Source organism: Misgurnus anguillicaudatus, chromosome 15 (assembly GCF_027580225.2).
Source record: "Misgurnus anguillicaudatus chromosome 15, ASM2758022v2, whole genome shotgun sequence".
Taxonomy (NCBI): domain Eukaryota; kingdom Metazoa; phylum Chordata; class Actinopteri; order Cypriniformes; family Cobitidae; genus Misgurnus; species Misgurnus anguillicaudatus.
The window spans coordinates 31,965,480-31,984,163 of record NC_073351.2 but is presented as its reverse complement, the minus strand read 5'-3'; the positions used below and the strand labels follow the sequence as shown (position 1 = coordinate 31,984,163).

At 36.3% G+C, this 18,684-nt stretch overlaps 1 protein-coding gene across 1 annotated transcript in view; it reads right to left on the bottom strand.

Annotated features, from left to right (window-relative positions):
* The window catches only part of LOC129419806 (uncharacterized), a 22,305-nt gene extending 3,621 nt beyond the window's left edge, over window positions 1-18,684 (bottom strand). The window contains exons 1-18 of the mRNA XM_055174987.2: window positions 18,662-18,684; window positions 18,357-18,501; window positions 18,164-18,256; window positions 14,173-14,271; window positions 13,274-13,338; window positions 13,034-13,200; window positions 12,810-12,948; window positions 12,536-12,703; window positions 10,206-10,325; window positions 9,962-10,076; window positions 9,466-9,571; window positions 6,554-6,765; window positions 6,133-6,258; window positions 5,989-6,046; window positions 3,501-3,727; window positions 2,980-3,183; window positions 2,558-2,887; window positions 1,934-2,038 (exon numbers count right to left, since the gene is read on the bottom strand). Of these exons, the coding sequence (XP_055030962.2) occupies window positions 1,934-2,038; window positions 2,558-2,887; window positions 2,980-3,183; window positions 3,501-3,727; window positions 5,989-6,046; window positions 6,133-6,258; window positions 6,554-6,765; window positions 9,466-9,571; window positions 9,962-10,076; window positions 10,206-10,325; window positions 12,536-12,703; window positions 12,810-12,948; window positions 13,034-13,200; window positions 13,274-13,338; window positions 14,173-14,271; window positions 18,164-18,256; window positions 18,357-18,501; window positions 18,662-18,684 (2,502 nt within the window). The remainder of the gene's footprint in view (window positions 1-1,933; window positions 2,039-2,557; window positions 2,888-2,979; window positions 3,184-3,500; window positions 3,728-5,988; window positions 6,047-6,132; window positions 6,259-6,553; window positions 6,766-9,465; window positions 9,572-9,961; window positions 10,077-10,205; window positions 10,326-12,535; window positions 12,704-12,809; window positions 12,949-13,033; window positions 13,201-13,273; window positions 13,339-14,172; window positions 14,272-18,163; window positions 18,257-18,356; window positions 18,502-18,661) is intronic.

Genomic DNA, 18,684 nt, shown 5'->3' with positions numbered 1-18,684 from the left:
AGTATGTAGGATTGTGGCCAAAACTGGTATTGCAATCACAAAACTTGTGGCTAAAACTGGTACTGCAATCACACAACTGGTGGCCAATAGACAAAATGACAACATAAATATCAGTTGAGGGCTGCAACTCCACTTTTTAAATGACAATATCCTGACCAGACCACTGTTGTCAGTGATATAAGTATTTGAAATGAAAATGATTTCTTAATATCTAGTGACATATCAGGGCCATTTTATGATTAATTGATATAAATTTCTTACATACTGTTCCTTTAAATTAACGTCATATCATTTTAATAAACAGACACGCAGATTAGAAATTACTACGTAACTTTTTACATTAGCGGTATAGCGTTTACATTTGTATTCATGACTAAGGCTTGAGTATTTTGCATTTCTCTGCTGACAATTAACGTTAAACGAATTACCTCAATATGTGATACGCTGAGTTTCCCGCTCGGAGAAACTTTGTCATACTGGCTCTGCTCCGGGCGCTCAATGCCAATATGAACGTGGATTTTATATGTTTTAAAGTTGCGAAGGCGGAAATGAATGTGAGGGAAATTAATTTACACTTTGAAACTGTAAAATTGATTAATGTTTGGATTTGAATTTTAGGGCTGCTTGTTCCTGGTGCTCTGAACTCTGACTGACTGATTTCAGTGCTATGAAGAACATACACCGGATGGCAGAAATGCCTTCACCCCAGTCTTCACTATCGTAATAGTATCGTTGTTTTTTTTTTAATTTATGTGGAAAATCTATGTTTTGTATTTGATTTACATTAGGTATTTGTTCTTATTCTTGTTCTTATGTTGATATATTTTTGTACTGCTACATATGAAATTCAACTTGAAATGAACTGATTACTTGAACTGTCTGTTTGTTTTGCCAAAAAAGTCTGTAAAAACAGTGATTTTTAAAAAAAGATTTAATAAATATTTAAAAGAACGTTTCTATGACTCATTTTAATGTGTGTATATATATTGAGAGAATTTTAAAATGTTAGATTATGGCTATTATGAAGCCTTTCATATTATTTGCAATGAATACATATTTTAGATTGAAGAAAACTCAATTTAGATCAAGTCTGTTTAAAACCATTTTTTTAAATTCAAGCCAATCTAAAATATTGATTTACACCAAATTCAGAAAAGAGTTTGAATGAAATGCAAAAAAATAGTTTGAACTAAATGGTTTCTGAACATTAGGTCAATGTAAAATCTTTATTGTGAATGGTTACTTCAATTTTATTAGGTTAATCCAATGTTTCACTTTTTACATTGTAGAGCAAAAAAATAAATTTCTCTGGCCAAAAACATTTTTTAAATATATGCTAAATACATTTTGTAAAAAGTCATATAAACTAGATATTAAGTTTTAACCTTCATACATTAACATATATTTCAAAATGTATTTTAGGGGCAACAAATACATTTCTAATTTTACAACCCATATGGCAAAAAATATATTTTTCCTGGCCAAAATATAAAAGTTTGTATAAAATGTATAAATATGAATAAAAAAATACAATTATAAGTATAGTTGAAAATATATTTAATTTAAATGTTTTCAAATCTATGTTTATAGGTTTGTAACATACAAAATGTGTCTTCCAATGTGACGTGAATATAAATGCTTTAAAATATATTTATTTTTAAAAGAATATATTTTTTGTAAAAGGGAATTTTTTCCAAGGGAATTTTACGTGCCAATTTATGCACACTGTAAAACGGCTGCTACGACCCACAATACATCTATAGTATGTAAACAATACATAAGATATTGTGTTTGTTAACAATCAAAATACAACACATTGTATTTCAGCTTTTCTTCATTCTTTATGAATGGCAACAGTGGTCACTGTTTTAATACTTTATATGCATTTTAGTGCATAGCAAAAGATGAATTGGTACGCCGAATGTGTCTGTACCTGTCGTAGTGTATCAGTAAGATGCCTGAGCGAGTCTTCCTGAGTCAGACCCAACAGATCCTCATCGGCCTTCCGACTCTGCACGATTGCCAATCGCTCTTGAACCTGAAAAAAAAAACACACATAAAAGACTATTGTTTTGTGACTGGATCTTGTAATGACATGTGCAAGTTAGTCAACCAACAGAGGTTATTTACATAAAGTTTTTAATGATAGACATCATTCAAATGGTGAAAATGGTAATAAAAAACGAATTTATGACTGTTTGGTGCAAAAAAACCCTTAAAGGGATAAAAAATACCAAAACAAATAGTTTTCATTTCAATTTCATTGCGACTTTAACTGCACTGTCCAAAAAAAAAGGTCCCTAGCTGCCACTGGGGCAGCAACCTTTAAAAAGTACACCTTTAAGCTACTAATATGAACTTTTTAGGTACAAAGGTACTTATTGGTATAAATGTATACATATCATTATACATATCAGGATATAGCTACTGTATGGACTATTTTTTCTGACAGTGTAACGGCACTTGACCTCTTCAACTTAAAATCCTCATAGTTATATGCATTGTAATTATTGAAAGATACAGTAAATGTAATTAACATTCAGTATTGTGTACTAACTCTCAGTAGTTGTCTGTCTCTGTCTTGCTGCCAGCGTCTCTCTGCTCTCCTCTGGATGTTCACTAGGCACTGCATTGTGGCCTCCCGCTGTAGTTGCTGCTCCTCACCTCCTCTCTCAATCGTCTCCTCCTCCCACTTCTGCTCCTCTTGGGATGACTTCATCTCAGCGGCATCACACACGTGTGTTTGTTTGTGATCCGGGTACTGTGTGCTTACAGGTGGGGTGCTGGTGTCTGTTGTGTCAGTGGTTTGTATGGGTAGTGTTGTGATGGGTTGTCGGTCGTCACTGGGAGATTCTAGTCTGTACAAACCTTCCTCTTGGTGTCCATCCTGGTCAAACGACAACAATGTGATATGATCAGGGAAGAGATGAAGTGCGTGGGTAATGTTTACAGTAGACCAGAATTACTGTAGTTTCTTACAACATTGAAGGCTGGATGGTCGTGTGGGATTTGAGTCGGTGTTTCTTCAGCAATGTTTATGCTTTCCTGAGGTGTGTTCATGTTCACTTCATGTGATGGAGTTGTGTTAGGTATTTTTGTATGGTCTTGAAGTGTGCTATCTGGTCTTTCCTCCCGAAGTTTTGTAGTTGCTTCTGCTTCTTCCCGTACAACGGGGGTCACTTCCTGCAAAAAAGCTGTTTTTTGTTATGTACACTGCAAAAAATTATTTTCAAGAAAACATTTTCTCAGTATTTTTGTCCTGCTTTCAGTAAAAATATCCAAAAATTCCCAAATGAAAATGCTTTTTCTTGATAAGCAAAATGACCCAAGAAAATAAGTCTAGACTAAAAATATCAAATTTAAGTGGTTTTGTGCATAAAACAAACAAAAAAATCTGCCAATGTGGTAAGCAAAAAAATCTTGAACATTTTTAAAAACTAAATTCAAGAAAAATGTGGAGTGACCTTAAATTTGGTCACTTTATATAAAAAAGTGTGTACCTGAATCTGATCATCTCCGTGCATTGGTTTGCTCCAGGCAAGAGTGATCAGAGAGTTTTGTTTCTCTACTGAAATCTCTTCCTTGTTTTCTTTGCTCTCGATGTCTCTCTCTGTTTTCTCTCTCTCTCCATCAATCCTCTCCATTGTTCTCGCCTCATCTCTTGGGTCTCTAACACAAATGATTTCCAAATAGGGAGCGTCTTCAGGGTCTAAAGCCATGCCACATCCTGCAAACATGGATATTTAAAAAGAAATTCATTTTTAAAAATGAACAGTAGAGTACAGTGTATTTCATTTAATACATCTATATTTATTAAAATGTTACTTAAAAATATTGTATGTACTGAATCATATTTCCATTCCTATAAATAAATGTGACCCTGGACCACAAAACTAGTGATAAATTACTTGGTAATATTTGTAGTAATATCCAACAATACATTGTATGGGTCGAAATACTGCAAAAAATTATTTTCTTAATTATTAATTATTTATTAAATTCTTAAATTAAGATGCTTTTTCTTGATGAGCAAAACGAAGAAAATAAGTCTAGTTTTTAGACCAAAAATATAAAAATTAAGTGATTTTGCGCATAAAACAAGCAAAAAAATCTGCCAATGGGGTAAGCAAATTTGTCTTGAATTTTTCTTAAAATTTAGTGTTTAAGAAAAATGTTTTTGCCTACCCCATTGTCAGATTTTTTTGCTTGTTTTATGAACAAAATCACTTACATTTTATATTTTTGGTCTTAAAACTAGACTTATTTTCTTGGGTCATTTTGGTCATCAAGAAAAAGCATCTTAATTTAAGAATTTTTAGATATTTTTACTGAAAACAAGACAAAAATAGTACAAATTTTTTTCTTGAAAATCATTTTTTGCAGTGTACTAATTACATCTTCAATCATGTAATTAGATTACTGTACAAATTTCTCTCTTCAAAAAGTATTTAATTACTTATTATTAATTACTTTCTAAATCCTAGTAAATGATACAAAGAGGCTTGAAATGGCTCAAATTAATCATATAAAAGTACATACATTTTTCTGGTCCCACTTTACACTGCAAAAAAAAAAATTCAAGAAAAATTTTCTTAGTACAATATTTTTGTCTTGTTTTCAGTAAAAATATCAATACATTCTTAGATTAAGACCCAAGCAAAACGACCCAAGAAAATAAGTCTAGTTTTTAGACCGAAATTATCAAATTTTGTGATTTCTTTTGGGTCGTTTTGCTCATAAAGAAAAAGCATCTTAATTTAAGAATTTTTTGATATTTTTACTGAAAACAAGACAAAAATACTAAGAATTTTTTTTCTTGAAAATCATTTTTTGCAGTGTAGGGTGTTATCATTATTTGCATTGACTTACCAAATTATTTAAAGTAAAAAAAGATACATAAAAAAAACGTATTTTAACTTTAACTTTAAATTTTGATGTTAAATTTAGCCTATTTTCGTGCCTCGAGCACAAATGTCTTTTTTGTGTCACGAATTTCTATAAATAGTTTTTCTTGTCCGTGGCGCGACTTTCTTTTTCGTGTCATTTTTATGTTTTGTTTTCTCATAGTTTTTTTCCTATTTTTAAATCATTGTCGCTTGGGGTTGGGGTTAGATGTGGGGTTGGAGTTAGGATGTACTTTCATGTATTGGTTTCTACATGTTTTTCTTCTGTTTTAAAAACTATTCTCGCCTGGAGTTGGGGTTTGGGTTAGGATGTCTAAAAAATTTAACAGAAAGTGATTCTAATCCCAGGCAACAATGGTAAGAAAAAAAAAGAGAAAACGACATAAAAATACACGAAAAAGAAAGTCATGCCACGGACACGAAAAACTATTTATAGACGGTTTCAGCAGTAACAACATAAACAAGCGGCTTATGTGCAACTTCCTGTAAACTCCGCTAAGAATAAATAACAACAAAATCTGTTTAAATTAGTTTATTTACTGTATATAACAAGCCTCGGACGCACGTGATCCACGTCTGGTTCCGAACCTTACTTCCGGTTTCGTTTTTTTAATGGTCTGACTAGTTGCTAAACTGATCTCTTGAACAAATGCCTCGTCGAAAATAACAAATGTTTTGGTTTCCTAGGTAATCTATGTGTTGTTTTTTTGCTTGTTATATAAATAAACTAAGTTTAAAGAACTTTGTTGTTATTTATTCTTAGCGGAGTTGACCGGAAGTTACGTGCGGACCGCGACAGCCACTTGTTTATGTTGTTACTGTTGAAACGGTCTATAACACGACTTTCCGTGAGATCAGTCCCTTAATTTACTTTTTCAAGGGAAAAGTAAATATACTTAGTATTTAGTAACTAGTTACTCAACACTGGTGTACAGTATGTTGTTTTTGTATAAAAAGGTCTTTCAAATACATAAATGTCATTATTTTCACAATTCCATTTTTTGATGCTTATGCTGCAGCAATGACACACTTCACTTTTAGGGCATTAGATGGTGTTGTATGATTATGAATGCTTGTCATTTACCAGTGCAGAGTTCTTGTTCTAGTGATCCTTCTTGCACATATTCAGCCTCCTGTCTCTCCTATAACACACAGTTTGTTATCGCTCTCATTCTCAAATACATTCATATTACAAATTAAATCTTTTTGACTGTTCAGTTCATCTCACTGCGTTTGGCCTGCCGGTGGACTTGGCGGGTGCACGTGACTGTAAAACATCACACAGGTTGTAGAAACTGGGTCTGTGTAGTTCTGTCTCATATTTGTGCAGAACAGCTAAAAGGCCTGCAGGTTCCTATAAGGAGAGGAGCCATTTATTCACACACAAACAGACATCTTACTGTATAAAATAATTGTATAGTACACTGTCAGAGAAAATATTTACCGCAGCTGTCACTGGGGCTGTACACTTTCAAAAAGTACTGTCATATAAGTACCTCAAAGATACATATTTAAGATCTCTCTGGTACCAGATGTATACATATCTATACCTAAAGGTACATTTTACTGCCCTAGTTGGGACAGCTGGCATATTTTGACCATTTTTTCTAACAGTGTATATAAGAATTAACTATGTTTCTCAGACTCACCAGATCTTGTAGCGAGTATAAAACGCTCCAGGTCTCATCTTCATGTGCGAGTATAAGCTGGGTTAATAAATGCATTGCACATTCAGCCCATGAGACGTCTGTCCCAGAAAACCCTGGTGCCGGCGGTTCGGTATTTGAATCCTGTGCTTCCTGCAGTGAGACTTTAATCTGCTGCAGTCTGGAAACACAATCTGCATTTCCCTGGACCATGTCTTCAAAACAAAAACAACTTTAATTAAAACCAGAGATGGCAGAAATGCTGCTGATGTCATTCTATTCTCAATGCTTGTCATGTTTGAAAATCTCCAGTGCTAGTTAAAGGATTACTTCATACAAAATTCATCATTTACTCACCCTTACTATGCTGTTCTAAACCCATATGATGTAAAGATAGACAGAAATATCGGACAATAATATGTATCGGTCGGTAAAAGCAATTGGAGAGCTCAAATGCAAAACCCTCTAAGTGCGACATGTTTTCTTAAGTTAAGAACGTTAATTTGAGTAACAGGTTTGTTTATAACTAAGAAGACCTGTTACTTTAAAACAAGTTAATATAGAGATCATAAAGTTTTTATTAACCTTATTATTCATTTATTAAAGCAACACTAAAGAGTTTTTGCTCTTTGCTCCCCCTACAGGTTAGAAGCGTAATTGTCCATTACCACTGTCGTAAATACTGCAGCAAAGCTGAATTGTAGGTCTGACGTAAAGCAAGTTTTTGTAGTTTTCACTCGAACTACAGGACCGCGACCCGACGGTTGGAAACTTCTTTAGTGCGGTTTTGGCCGATAGAGGGCTGCAAAGCGAATGTGAAAGTACCGTTCACCCTGTTTCGAGTGGATGAACGACTGAAACTTTTTTGGAAACGTTATTTTAAGGTAAAAAAAATGCTCATTTACAAGAAGACACACTTAGAGGGTTTTGCATCTGAGCTCTTCAATTATAGTTAATTTAAAAGAAAGTATAAAAGGTAAAACCACCAAACTACTGATATCAGCAATTGGTAACGGCAGACATCACTCCTAATAATTGGTTATTGGCAGCGAAATTTTGTATCGGTGCATCTCTAGTTATTTGTCTTTAGCGAAAAACTAAATAAGATTTTAAGAATGTTTACAGTGATTTTTTCAATACAATGTACTGTAAGTAAACAAGGTCTGTTATGGTCACACTTCAAAAAGTTACCACAAAAATATTAACTGTATTTATTATTCTATACCTTGTGCTGTATAAAAGGCAGATAACACCAAACGTTTATGGCAGTTGCAGGCGCCTTGAATGATTTTCTATGGGCAGTGAGCGTTATGCGCCTTGTTTATACGTTTTTTTAAAGGAGCGCTGAGAGTGGAAGAGCACCTGACGCCATACGCGTTTGTCCATTGCCCAATTGCATGGGGGGGGGGCTTCCGTTGTAGTGACGGAAGTTTACAGTTGTTTGGAACCACTGGACTGAAATAATTGCATTTTTGTAAAGGATTTTGTTAGAGATCAGATTCAGAACGATTATCAAAACATACACAGAGTTTAAAATTAATTAAATTAGTTTTTGCATCAGTTTTTTTATAAATCGCCATCTAGTGTGTAATAGCAGAATTACAGATTACCGTAAAAACTCGTCAGGAAAGTACCGAGCCCCTACTGAGCCCCTAAGGTGACATTGGAATAAAAAAATCTAAAGTTTAGTTTCATGTGCACACGCAAAACCTTCATGTGCAGATTTTTTTTTAAGTTTAGTTTTGCGTGCTCACGTGAAACTTTAGTATGCACACGTGAAACTAAACTTTATTTAATTTTTGCTCCACGTCCCCTTAGGAGCTCCGTAGGTTTCTGTGGTTTATTTGCATTTTTTTACATTTCCTTTACTCATCTTTATACAATTCATTAAATAATAGTTTTTTTTTTAAAACTACCCAAACTACGGCCCCTAAGGGGACATGGAGCAAAAATTTAATACATTTAATAAAGTTTAGTTTTGCGTGCTCACGTGAAACTTTCGTATGCGCACGTGAAACTAAACTTTATTAAATTTTTGCTCCATGTCCCCTTAGGAGCTCCGTGTGGTTTATTTGCCTTTTTTACATTTCCTTTACTCATCGTTATACAATTCATTGAATAATTGTTTTTTTAAACAAAAAAACTATCCAAACTCCCCCTAAGCCCCCTAAGGGGACATGGAGCAAAAATTAAATAAAGTTTCACGTGCGCACACTATAGTTTCACGTGTACATGCAAAAGTTTCACGTGCGCACAGGATAAGTAAGCCCCTAAGGTGACATCAGTAGTAAAAAAATCTAAAGTTTAGTTTCATGTGCTCACGTGAAACTTTCATGTGCTCATAAGCGATAGTTTCACGTGCGCACGCGATAGTTTCACGACACGAAACTAAACGCGATAGTTTCACGTGCGCACGCCAAACTAAACTTTATATAATTTTTTCTCGATGTCCCCTTAGGGGCTCCGTAGTAAAGCGTCAGTGGCAGGGAAATGTTTTCTCTTAATTTGGGGATAGTTACAAATTACGGTACAAAAATGGTGCTTTGCAGAACTGAACGAAATGGTTCTTTTAAGAACTCCTGACCAAATAAACACTGAAAAAAATGATTCATTGAATTGAATCAATTTTTTTAAGGTAAGTGGTTGCAATCAATTTATTTAAGCTACATTTAAACAAAAGTTTTATATTTTATTTTACTTTACTAATCTTTTTTGTTCAAATGTAGCTTAAATAAATTGATTGCAACCGCTTACCTTAAAAAAATTTATTAAATTCAATGAATCACTTTTTTCAGTGAATGGTGTTTATGATCATTTTTATATGACATCTGTTTTGAATTCCACTTAAGAAAGTTGCATTTGTTTGGAATGACATGCGGTAAATTAATTTCTGTTGAATGTAATAATTGTTTAACTGTTGCTTTTCGGTCCTTCGAGTTCGGTTAAGGAAACCCTGTGCAAAATCTCCACCAATCGTTTCCTTTCCTGCTCCTGACACAGAACCAGTAACTGCAGCACAGCCTGATGGGTAAGAACATATAAGATTGATTATAAAACTACATAGAGGTTAATGAGATGTTTATGCAATAACATGTTATGTTCCTGTAACTCAACTGATGGAGCATTACGTTAAGTGTTAGTGTTAATGCAAAGGTCATGGGTTCAAGATCCACACTCCAAAAAATGTTTGGTTATTTTCTACCCAGCTTTGGGTCAAAAAGGAACAAACCCAACCATTTGGGTTGTAAACTAACCTATGCTTAGATTCAACACATTTCTTGGTTAATTTAACCCAACGTCTAGGTTTGTCTCTTTTTGACCCAATGCTGGGTTGAAAATAAGTGTACAGTACTAAAAATGTACAGCCTGATTGGACTGTAAGCCCCTTTGGACATGTAAATATACATGTACCTGTTGTGTACAGCTTGCTGTTTTCCAGCCCTGCTCTTTTTTTACATTGGGATCTGGATTTTCCTGTAGCCAAATCCGAGCCAAATCCTGACTGACAGAGCCTCTCATAAAGGGCCTGGAGTGTACAAGAGATACTTTTGTTTTTAACTTTCAATTTTCAAGTGAAAGCATGTGAGTGGGTCATAAACGGGGGAGATGAAATGTAAATATAGATGTGCATACCGCCCGAATTGAATACACTCACCATCTGTGCCAGTTTTGTCTGGCGACCAGCAGCGCCGCGTGGGATTGATTTTCTCTTTCGGCTCTCCGAACAGCGACGCACAAGGTAAGATATATGACACGTAAAGCTTCCTGCCCCAGTCTGCAGAAACAGTGAATCACATTGAACATCTGCAAGTACAATCTGTGTGAAATAACAGATTATAACGTAGTATTGTCAAGTCTAAAACCGCTCACTCCTTTACAATTCCCTAAACAGTGAATGACATTTGAGTCCACTATTTGGGGAAGAAGGGAATAAAATTAGCGATTTCAGCGAGAAAGTTGCTGGCGGTCTGAACGAGGGGTGAGGCGTTTCTAAATCTGGTTGTCATAAACAAATGAGTACCATCCACTCCAGTAACTGACGAGAGAAGGATGAAGTGAACTTCACTGCTTCATTGGTAGTCGCTCCTGAAAATCACTAATCATTTGCATAAAGTTGAACTTTTCTTAAATGAACAGTATGTAAGAAATTTATATCAATTAATCATTAACGGCCCTGATATGTCACAGGACATTAAGAAATAATTTTCATTTCAAATACTTATATCACTGACAACAGTGGTCCAGCCAGGATATTATCATTTAAAAAGTGGAGTTGCAGCCCTCAACTTATGTTTATGTTGTCATTTTGTGTATTGGCCACCAGTTGTGTGATTGCAGTACCAGTTTTAGCCACAAGTTTTGTGATTGCAAAACCAGTTTTGGCCACAATCCTACATACTGTTCCTTTAACTTTCTCGCGTCGCTGGACACGCCCATATGGTCGGCAACGGTCACTTTCGCTTGTGTCGCCGAAAGTCGCCAAACTTACATTAAAATGAATGAGATTGTGTCGCTTTGCTACTGCTTTATGCAAATGATGAGCGATTTTCACGTCGCCCAACTCTTGTCAGTTACTGGAGTGGACGGGACTCATTTGTTTATAAGTAGATTTAGAAACGCCTCACTCCTCGTTCAGACCGTCAGAGACTTTTCTCACCCTGTCTCTTTCAATGAGGCATTTCTAAATCAGGATGAGGTGTTTCTAACACACTTCATGATGCTGGATGATCTTTAAGACAGATAGGTTGTCTAATAAATTTGTTACTCCACTTTTTTTGAAAATAGGCTCATTTTCCATCTCCCCTAGAGTTAAACCTTTGATTTTTACCCTTTTCGAACCCATTCAGACCGGAGATCGGCTGAATGGCCACTTTTAGCATTTTAGCTGAATGTACCACTTTTAGCATAGCTTAGCATAATCCATTGATTAGACCATTAGCATCGAGCTCAAAAATAACCAAAGTATTTTTCCTATTTAAAACTTGACTCTTCTGTAGTTACATCGTGTACTAATGCTGCTTTCAGACCAGCCGCGGTAAAGGCGTCAAGCGCAGGTGAATTCAATGTTAAGTCAATGTAAACCCAGATAGCAATGAGTCGGCGGACCGCCGGCGGTGCTCTGGAGGCAGTAAGCGTCATAAGGGCGTAATCGCAAACAGGCCTGACGGCGGACCGCCGGCGGCAGCTGCTTTTTAAAAGTTAAGCATAAATTAAGCAGTCGGTCCGCCGGCTGCATGCTGGCGGCATCTCGCAACAAATGGGAGTGACGTTTTCTGCGGCAAAAGTTTCATCCCCGCCAGCGGGACGCACCTATAGCCGACAGCTTGGGGCTGGCGACATAAAGAAGCCATGCGGATATGTTTTGCTATCTGGGAAGATGCGTTGACGCGTGTCTGGAGGTCTTGCTGCGCGAATGAGCTGTTTAGCGTGGCATGGTAGACATGATCCCGCCTAATTCGCGCATCCAGTTCGCCCGAATTAAGCGTTGCTGTGGGAAACGCACGAGTTGAAAAATTTGAACTTTGGCGGAAAAACGTGCCGCGTTAACAAATCAGGACCTTGCTCTAGTAGTGACATGATTACAAGAAGCGAACGGAGTCGCAAAAGCCCCTCCCATGACACGAATTTCCGCGTGAATGTCTCGATGACTAGAATTTCAGGCGAGAATGAAGCGAGTACACTCAAAATGTTCAAGCGTCCAACTACGCACAGTAGACGCGATTTTGATGCCTCAAACATGTCTGGTGTGAACCCACAGTAAGACCGACGGAAAATTTATTACGCAGTGCTAAATGGTCTGATCAAATTCAATGTATTATGCTAAACTATGCTAAAAGTGCTAGCGCCAGACCCAGAGATCGGCTAAATGGATTATAAAATGGTAAATATCAAGTGTTTAACTTTGATGTGTTTAATCCAAAAAAGTGGAGTGTGCCTTTAAGCACTGTAAATCTCTTTACCTCAACCAAAACATGAAGAAATAACCTGTGAATGAGAGTTGTGAGCAACTCCTTCTCTTCTTCATACATGGATTCCAGCTCAGACAGGAAGATAACAGCAGACCAAGCCTGTTCTTTCGGTTTAGATGACCAAGCTTGATCTCTGGGCTTAAGACTCTCAGTGAAACCCCTCAGGGCCACTGAAGCACAGCTTCTACCAAATCCATCACAATAAAGCTACAGTATGAGTGCCAATTATTGTAAAATTAGTCTGTATGTAGTATGATGGATAAATAAGCAAACAGCTATAAGTACTGTACCTGTAGCACCGGAGGGCCCCGGGCAGCCCACAGATTTTGAGCCAATCCTTGTGTCTGTAAGCTTGTTTAACAGATGCCCCCAATTCACACACACACTCGGTCTGTTGCCACGCTGGCATAGAATCCCACCAAATCATCCCTTTAATCATGTCCAAAAAACAACTGTACATTGAAAAGAAGAGTTTGGGTACCCATAAGGTGACCCGACTTAATTTCTCTCTCACCGTACTCATCCTGTAGCATCTCTCTGTACAGTCGCTCTTTGATGATGTCATATTTACAGTGCAGCAGTTGCAGGATGTCCAAATTGTTGGGACACACTCTGCCCACAGTGACAATATTACTTCGGGATAGAGATGGTAGGAGAGTCCAAACTCCGTCGAGAACAAGCCTGAATGCAGGAGAAATGTTGTAAATTCATTAAATATTATGCAAGCATACAAAGTAAAAAGAGTTCATGTGACCTGATGTAAAGTCTCTTGGCTTTGTTCTGAAGACACAGGAGGTTCAACTCATCTGCGTCCTCCTCCTGAAAGAAAATAATGTACATAAAGTAAAATACAACATTTACATACATACATTCATTTAGCAGACGTCTAATAAGGGGAATGCACAAATATGCATAAAGAATTTACACATGACGTGGCGTAACACAAAGTTTGACATTCAGAAACGTACAAGAGTTCAAAACTAAATAAAACAAGGGAAACAGTAAATTTTTAATATTTTTATACTTCAGACTTTGATATTTAATAATCAGAGATAAGATTTATTATTCAGCATTGTATTAAGCACCACATTCATATATTATGTCACATTGTTTGTCAGAAATAAATGTCAAAAAATTGTCCCAAGCTGTCACTGGGACTTTGAAAGATCCTTAAATGTAGGCTACCATTTGGGTATAGTTGTATATGCAATTGGTGCTAATAATATGTACCTTTGAGGCACTAATATAGACGGTTTCAGCAGTAACAAGATAAACAAGCGTCTGTCGCGGTCCGCACGTAACTTCCGGTAAACTCCGCTAAGAATAAATAACAACAAAGTTCTTTAAACATAGTTTATTTATTTTCGACGAGGCATTCATTCAAGAGATCAGTTTAGCAACTAGTCGGACCATTAAAAAAACGAAACCGGAAGTAAGGTTCGGATCCAGACGCGTATCACGTGCGTCCGATGAAACTGTCTATAAAAACTTTAGGTACAAATGTGTACCTTTTGAAAGGGTACCGCCCAGTGACAGCTATAAGGATTTTTTTACCATTTCTTCTGACAGTGTAGCCAAATATTACGTTTGCATTTGACACAATATTATGTTAATAATAACTGTCACAGAAATCATAATCATAGATGTTTCTACCTTTTGTTTGGGTCTGTAGTTGATTGTTGGTGATTGTTTGTTGTGTTTAAGTGAGGTGTCGATTCTGCCAGCTTTCAACATTTGAAGATCCCAATACAACTACAGAAGACATAAGAGGTATTTAATTACTTATTACTTCTAAAATCCTACTTAATAAATGATACAAAGATAGTCTTGAAACAGCTTGAATAAATCGAAGTACATTTGATTAAGTATTAATAAGCAGTATTGATACTGAAAAAGTAGTTAATACTGTAGTTAATAGTGAAAATTGTACCTTACAAAGTGTGACCAGAACAATTTAAGTACTGGTGGGAATTGGGTAGGATTAAGGATGTAGAATAAGGTTTTGCAGAATCAGGCTTTCATATGTGTTTTTTAAGTAATAGGGGTGCATATATGTATATAGGGGTCCGATAAATGCCGATACGTGGCCAATAATTATTCTGAATCGCACAGCCGATATTATTCACAGCTTTCCTGTAACTTTATGATCAGTAAGTCCTTATTGATCTGAAATCACTGTTAGTTTGACTCGTTTATAACATCTCTTTCAGTTTTTTTTATAAATTGGGCAAGTGCGCCATCTAGTGGATAATCACAGTATTACAGATTAACATAAAACCTCATCAGGAACCAGGGGCGTAGCCAGAATTTTATTTTTGGGGGGTCCCATCTTAAAATATATATAAAACAGCATATTTACTTCACCGTTTGAGCAGAACATGCAGACACATAACAGCGCACAACATAGCTTGGTGATTAGTCCTATTATCCTTTACATGAGTCTATGAGGGCGATTATGAAAAGTGTCAATGATGTCATTGTACTCAGTCCCAGGGCCGTGCACAGACATTTTGAGGGGCAGTGGCCCAAACCAAAAAGGGGGCACAATTTATATGGTTTTAACAATATGATGTGTTATAGATTAGTATCAAATAATATAAGTGATTATAATGGAAAATAGACTTTATAACAAGATTTAGAGTGTGACAAAACTTCTTAATATTCTATACGATTTACGTGCTGAAGCTTTGAATCCATGTTTGCAATTTTGAACAGCTTTTGCAGCCTCCCTTCCAACTCTGCGTTTTTTTTTTTAAACATTGTTTTTTATTTTTTTGTCAACAAAGTGTGCCAACAACAGATAATTTGGTGTTATTTATATTAGATCTCATCGGGTACATTACTCATTAGACAATCACTGTAATTCTAAAAATGTTTGCTAAGTTAGCACTTTAAGACAGAGAGCAAATCATCCACAGAAATACAAAACATAGGAAAGCCGAGAGAGGTCATCCATATTTTTATTTTTGCTGCTTGTTTTCTCATGATCTCAAGATAACAAAAGTTGTTTTTTCGCTATCCAGATATAATCCAAATGCATAATGTAATTTCCTGTCCATAATATTTCATTTCTTTTGAAGTGGACTGCTGATGCATATGTAGTCTTCGCCGTTACCACGCGTAGCTAATTGTCGATAGACTTAATAAATAAAGTTTGATGTTCGTGAATTTAGGGACCATCTCTAAAGTGCACTGTACACGTTTCTATCTTCAATAGTATTTAACAGTTTATTTGAATAAATATAAAACATCTAAAAAAGTGTGCATTATAGTTGACAACCACGAACAATTTACAGTTGGTTTTGTGACTGTTTGTTGACTTTAAGTTATTCCATTTTAATGCTGTTTAGAGTAGAAACGTATATGGAGTACTTTAAAGACGGTCCCTAAATTCCTAAAATCAAATTAGTGGCAAATCTGTTTCATCTTGAGCGAATCCCTGATCTAAGTAAAATCTCATTTGTTCATCCATGCTAATTTAGCGAAATATGCTTTTGCTGTCTAAAAATTATGTTCTATTGAGTACACGTAAGCTTTAATCACATCACGAGAATACAACTTTTGTTATGTCGTCGAGATCACGAGAAAAGCTGCTGTTTTCTCGAGATAACGAGAAAATTAAGTAGCCTAGTGATCACAAGCAAGCAAAAATAAATATAGAACACGACCTCTCTCGGCTTTAAACTACCACATTACAAATTAGCTCAACAACTGAGGTAATGTAATGAATCTACCCAAACTGTCGTCTTCGCCCTTCAAAGAGTGGACACAGAATGTGAGAGATGCTGCGGAGCGGGCGGGAAATCACGAAGTGGATTACCAGAAAAAGTGGATCTTTAGACGAGCGGTAACAGAACACTTTGACTGGGGTTGGCGAGAGGGGCACCTCAGCCGATAAGGGCAGAAGGGCAGTTGCTCTAGCCACCGGGCCATCCCCCTGTGCACGGCCCTCAGTCCAGAAATCCACCAATTTAAGTTCGAAAAACAGCAAGGTAAGATTTAAAAGCAAGCATATTATACAGCATACAACATACAACATAGCTCAGCGGTTATAATTCAAACCATGGGACAAATCATTGGGCATTATGCCGATCTATAGCCCTATTCGGACGGGATTAGTTTTACAGGGGGACCTCTGAGAAAATCGTGCTTCTCAGAGCGGTCCTCTGTGCTTTTAATCCCGTCCGAATCGACCATGTCTGTGTTTTTCTCTGTCGACCTCCGTAAAAATTCCAGAGCAATTTACCTACTGTTTTTCGCCGAACTCAGAGGTCCTCTGAGAAATTTAATCCCGTTCGGATGCAAATGCCTGTGTTTGCCCGCAATATCTTTTGAAAACGCGGTTCATTTCGTGTTTTGGCCAACGTGATCTGCCGTAGGTTTTAATAATGCGCATATATTGTATTTCCTGAGTCCCATTCAGATATGAATGTTTTTTCGCATTCGGCAAAATAAAGTAATTAAATCAAGACGAGCTGAATATCATACACTGTTAAGACTAAACACTGTAATATCATTAACATTATAAGAAACTCCGTTCAAAGTTGTTCAACTCCGGAATGGTAATGTTAATTAATAAAGATATTACATTTTATTAATCATTATTTCTTCATTTCTTTGTGTTTGTTATAAGCAGACAGTTATATAAAACACGTAGGCTAACGTAACGTTACTTTAGTAGAATTTGTATATTTTATTTTGATTTGTTTAAATTAAATTAATAAATTACATGTTCTGTCATAATTTTACATTTAAAGCAAAATATTTAACATTACAAACACGCGTATCCAGAGCACGTGCTACTGCAACGCCCAAATGCATGAAACAAACACTCCCATCTCTGGAATAGCCTGCATCATTTTAATCCCGTCCGAATCGGTACATAAAATCACAGACGTCCTGGGGGACACGTTGAAACTCAAACGTCGTTTGGAAAACTAATCCCGTCCGAATAGTGCTTATGATGTAGATGGCACATTTTCTAGCTCATTTTACGTGCTTTTTTGAAAAAGTGTAATATTGTACTTTGCGCAAACGGCTGCCATTGTCACCGAATATTAATGAACTCCCCTGTCAGGAACACGTTTTTATGCAAATGTTTTCTCTTAACTGACAAGAAGAAATGGCGGGGAAAGAGTTAAATAACTGGAAAAATGAGTAATCCCTTACTTTACTTTTTCAAGGAACTAGTTAAAGCCAACACTGTTGGCCACATACCTGTACATAAGTAGTGAGGTACAAGAGGCTGTGCTGTATCATGAATAAATCATGGCCAATGCCATTGTTAGGCAAGACGTAAGGCGTAGTAAATGCAATTCCTTCAGCTGTGACTTATTCTCGATACAGCACTAGTACTTTATTGCTTTAATGAAATGGTTACAACATAATACAATGATTAAAGCAAATATTTATCAATGCATGCACATTTATAAAGTAAAATCACTAAAAATCTTTCTTCTGCTAGAAAATATAATCACATGTTTACATTGCTAAGGGTGCTGTACAGTGATACACAGAATCGTTGAGTGCATCGATTAAAGCTTTTTGAGTGAAGTGAAAGTTTAAAATAATTTAAATAAACACATTAACTGGAGTTAAACATAAAAAAGGCCCAACATAGAGAGAAAGTACAATGTAAAAATACCGCTTCTCTATTTTCACGTTGCCTCTCCATCACCAAGAGAACATGCAGAACACTTCTGGCTGAACATGAGGACCCTCCAGTCTCACCTTTCACCTGAACACATCATACAGTGACATCAGACAACATCACACATCTTTCTTTCTCATCCTCTGTTGTAATGCATGAGGCTATGAGAGTAATGTAACTCATTCACCTGTGAAATGGCTCTCTGTGTATCCTCCTGACTGGTGGAGATGAGGAAGATGCTATTGTAAAGTGAACATATCATATCACTGCCAACCACATTATCCTCCAGCAGGCCGAGGGACTCGCAGACCAAATGTACACAGTCTTCCATCCTACACAACAAAAAAGCTCACTGAAGCTCAAACACATACAAAATACTGCATGACAGAAACAATAGTACGCAAACAACTAATATACAGTTTCTTAGTGGATTGGCTACAACCACTTATATGTTATTTACAACCATGAACATGAAAAGAGAAAGTGTCTTACCTGTCTGCTGAGGTGATCTTCAT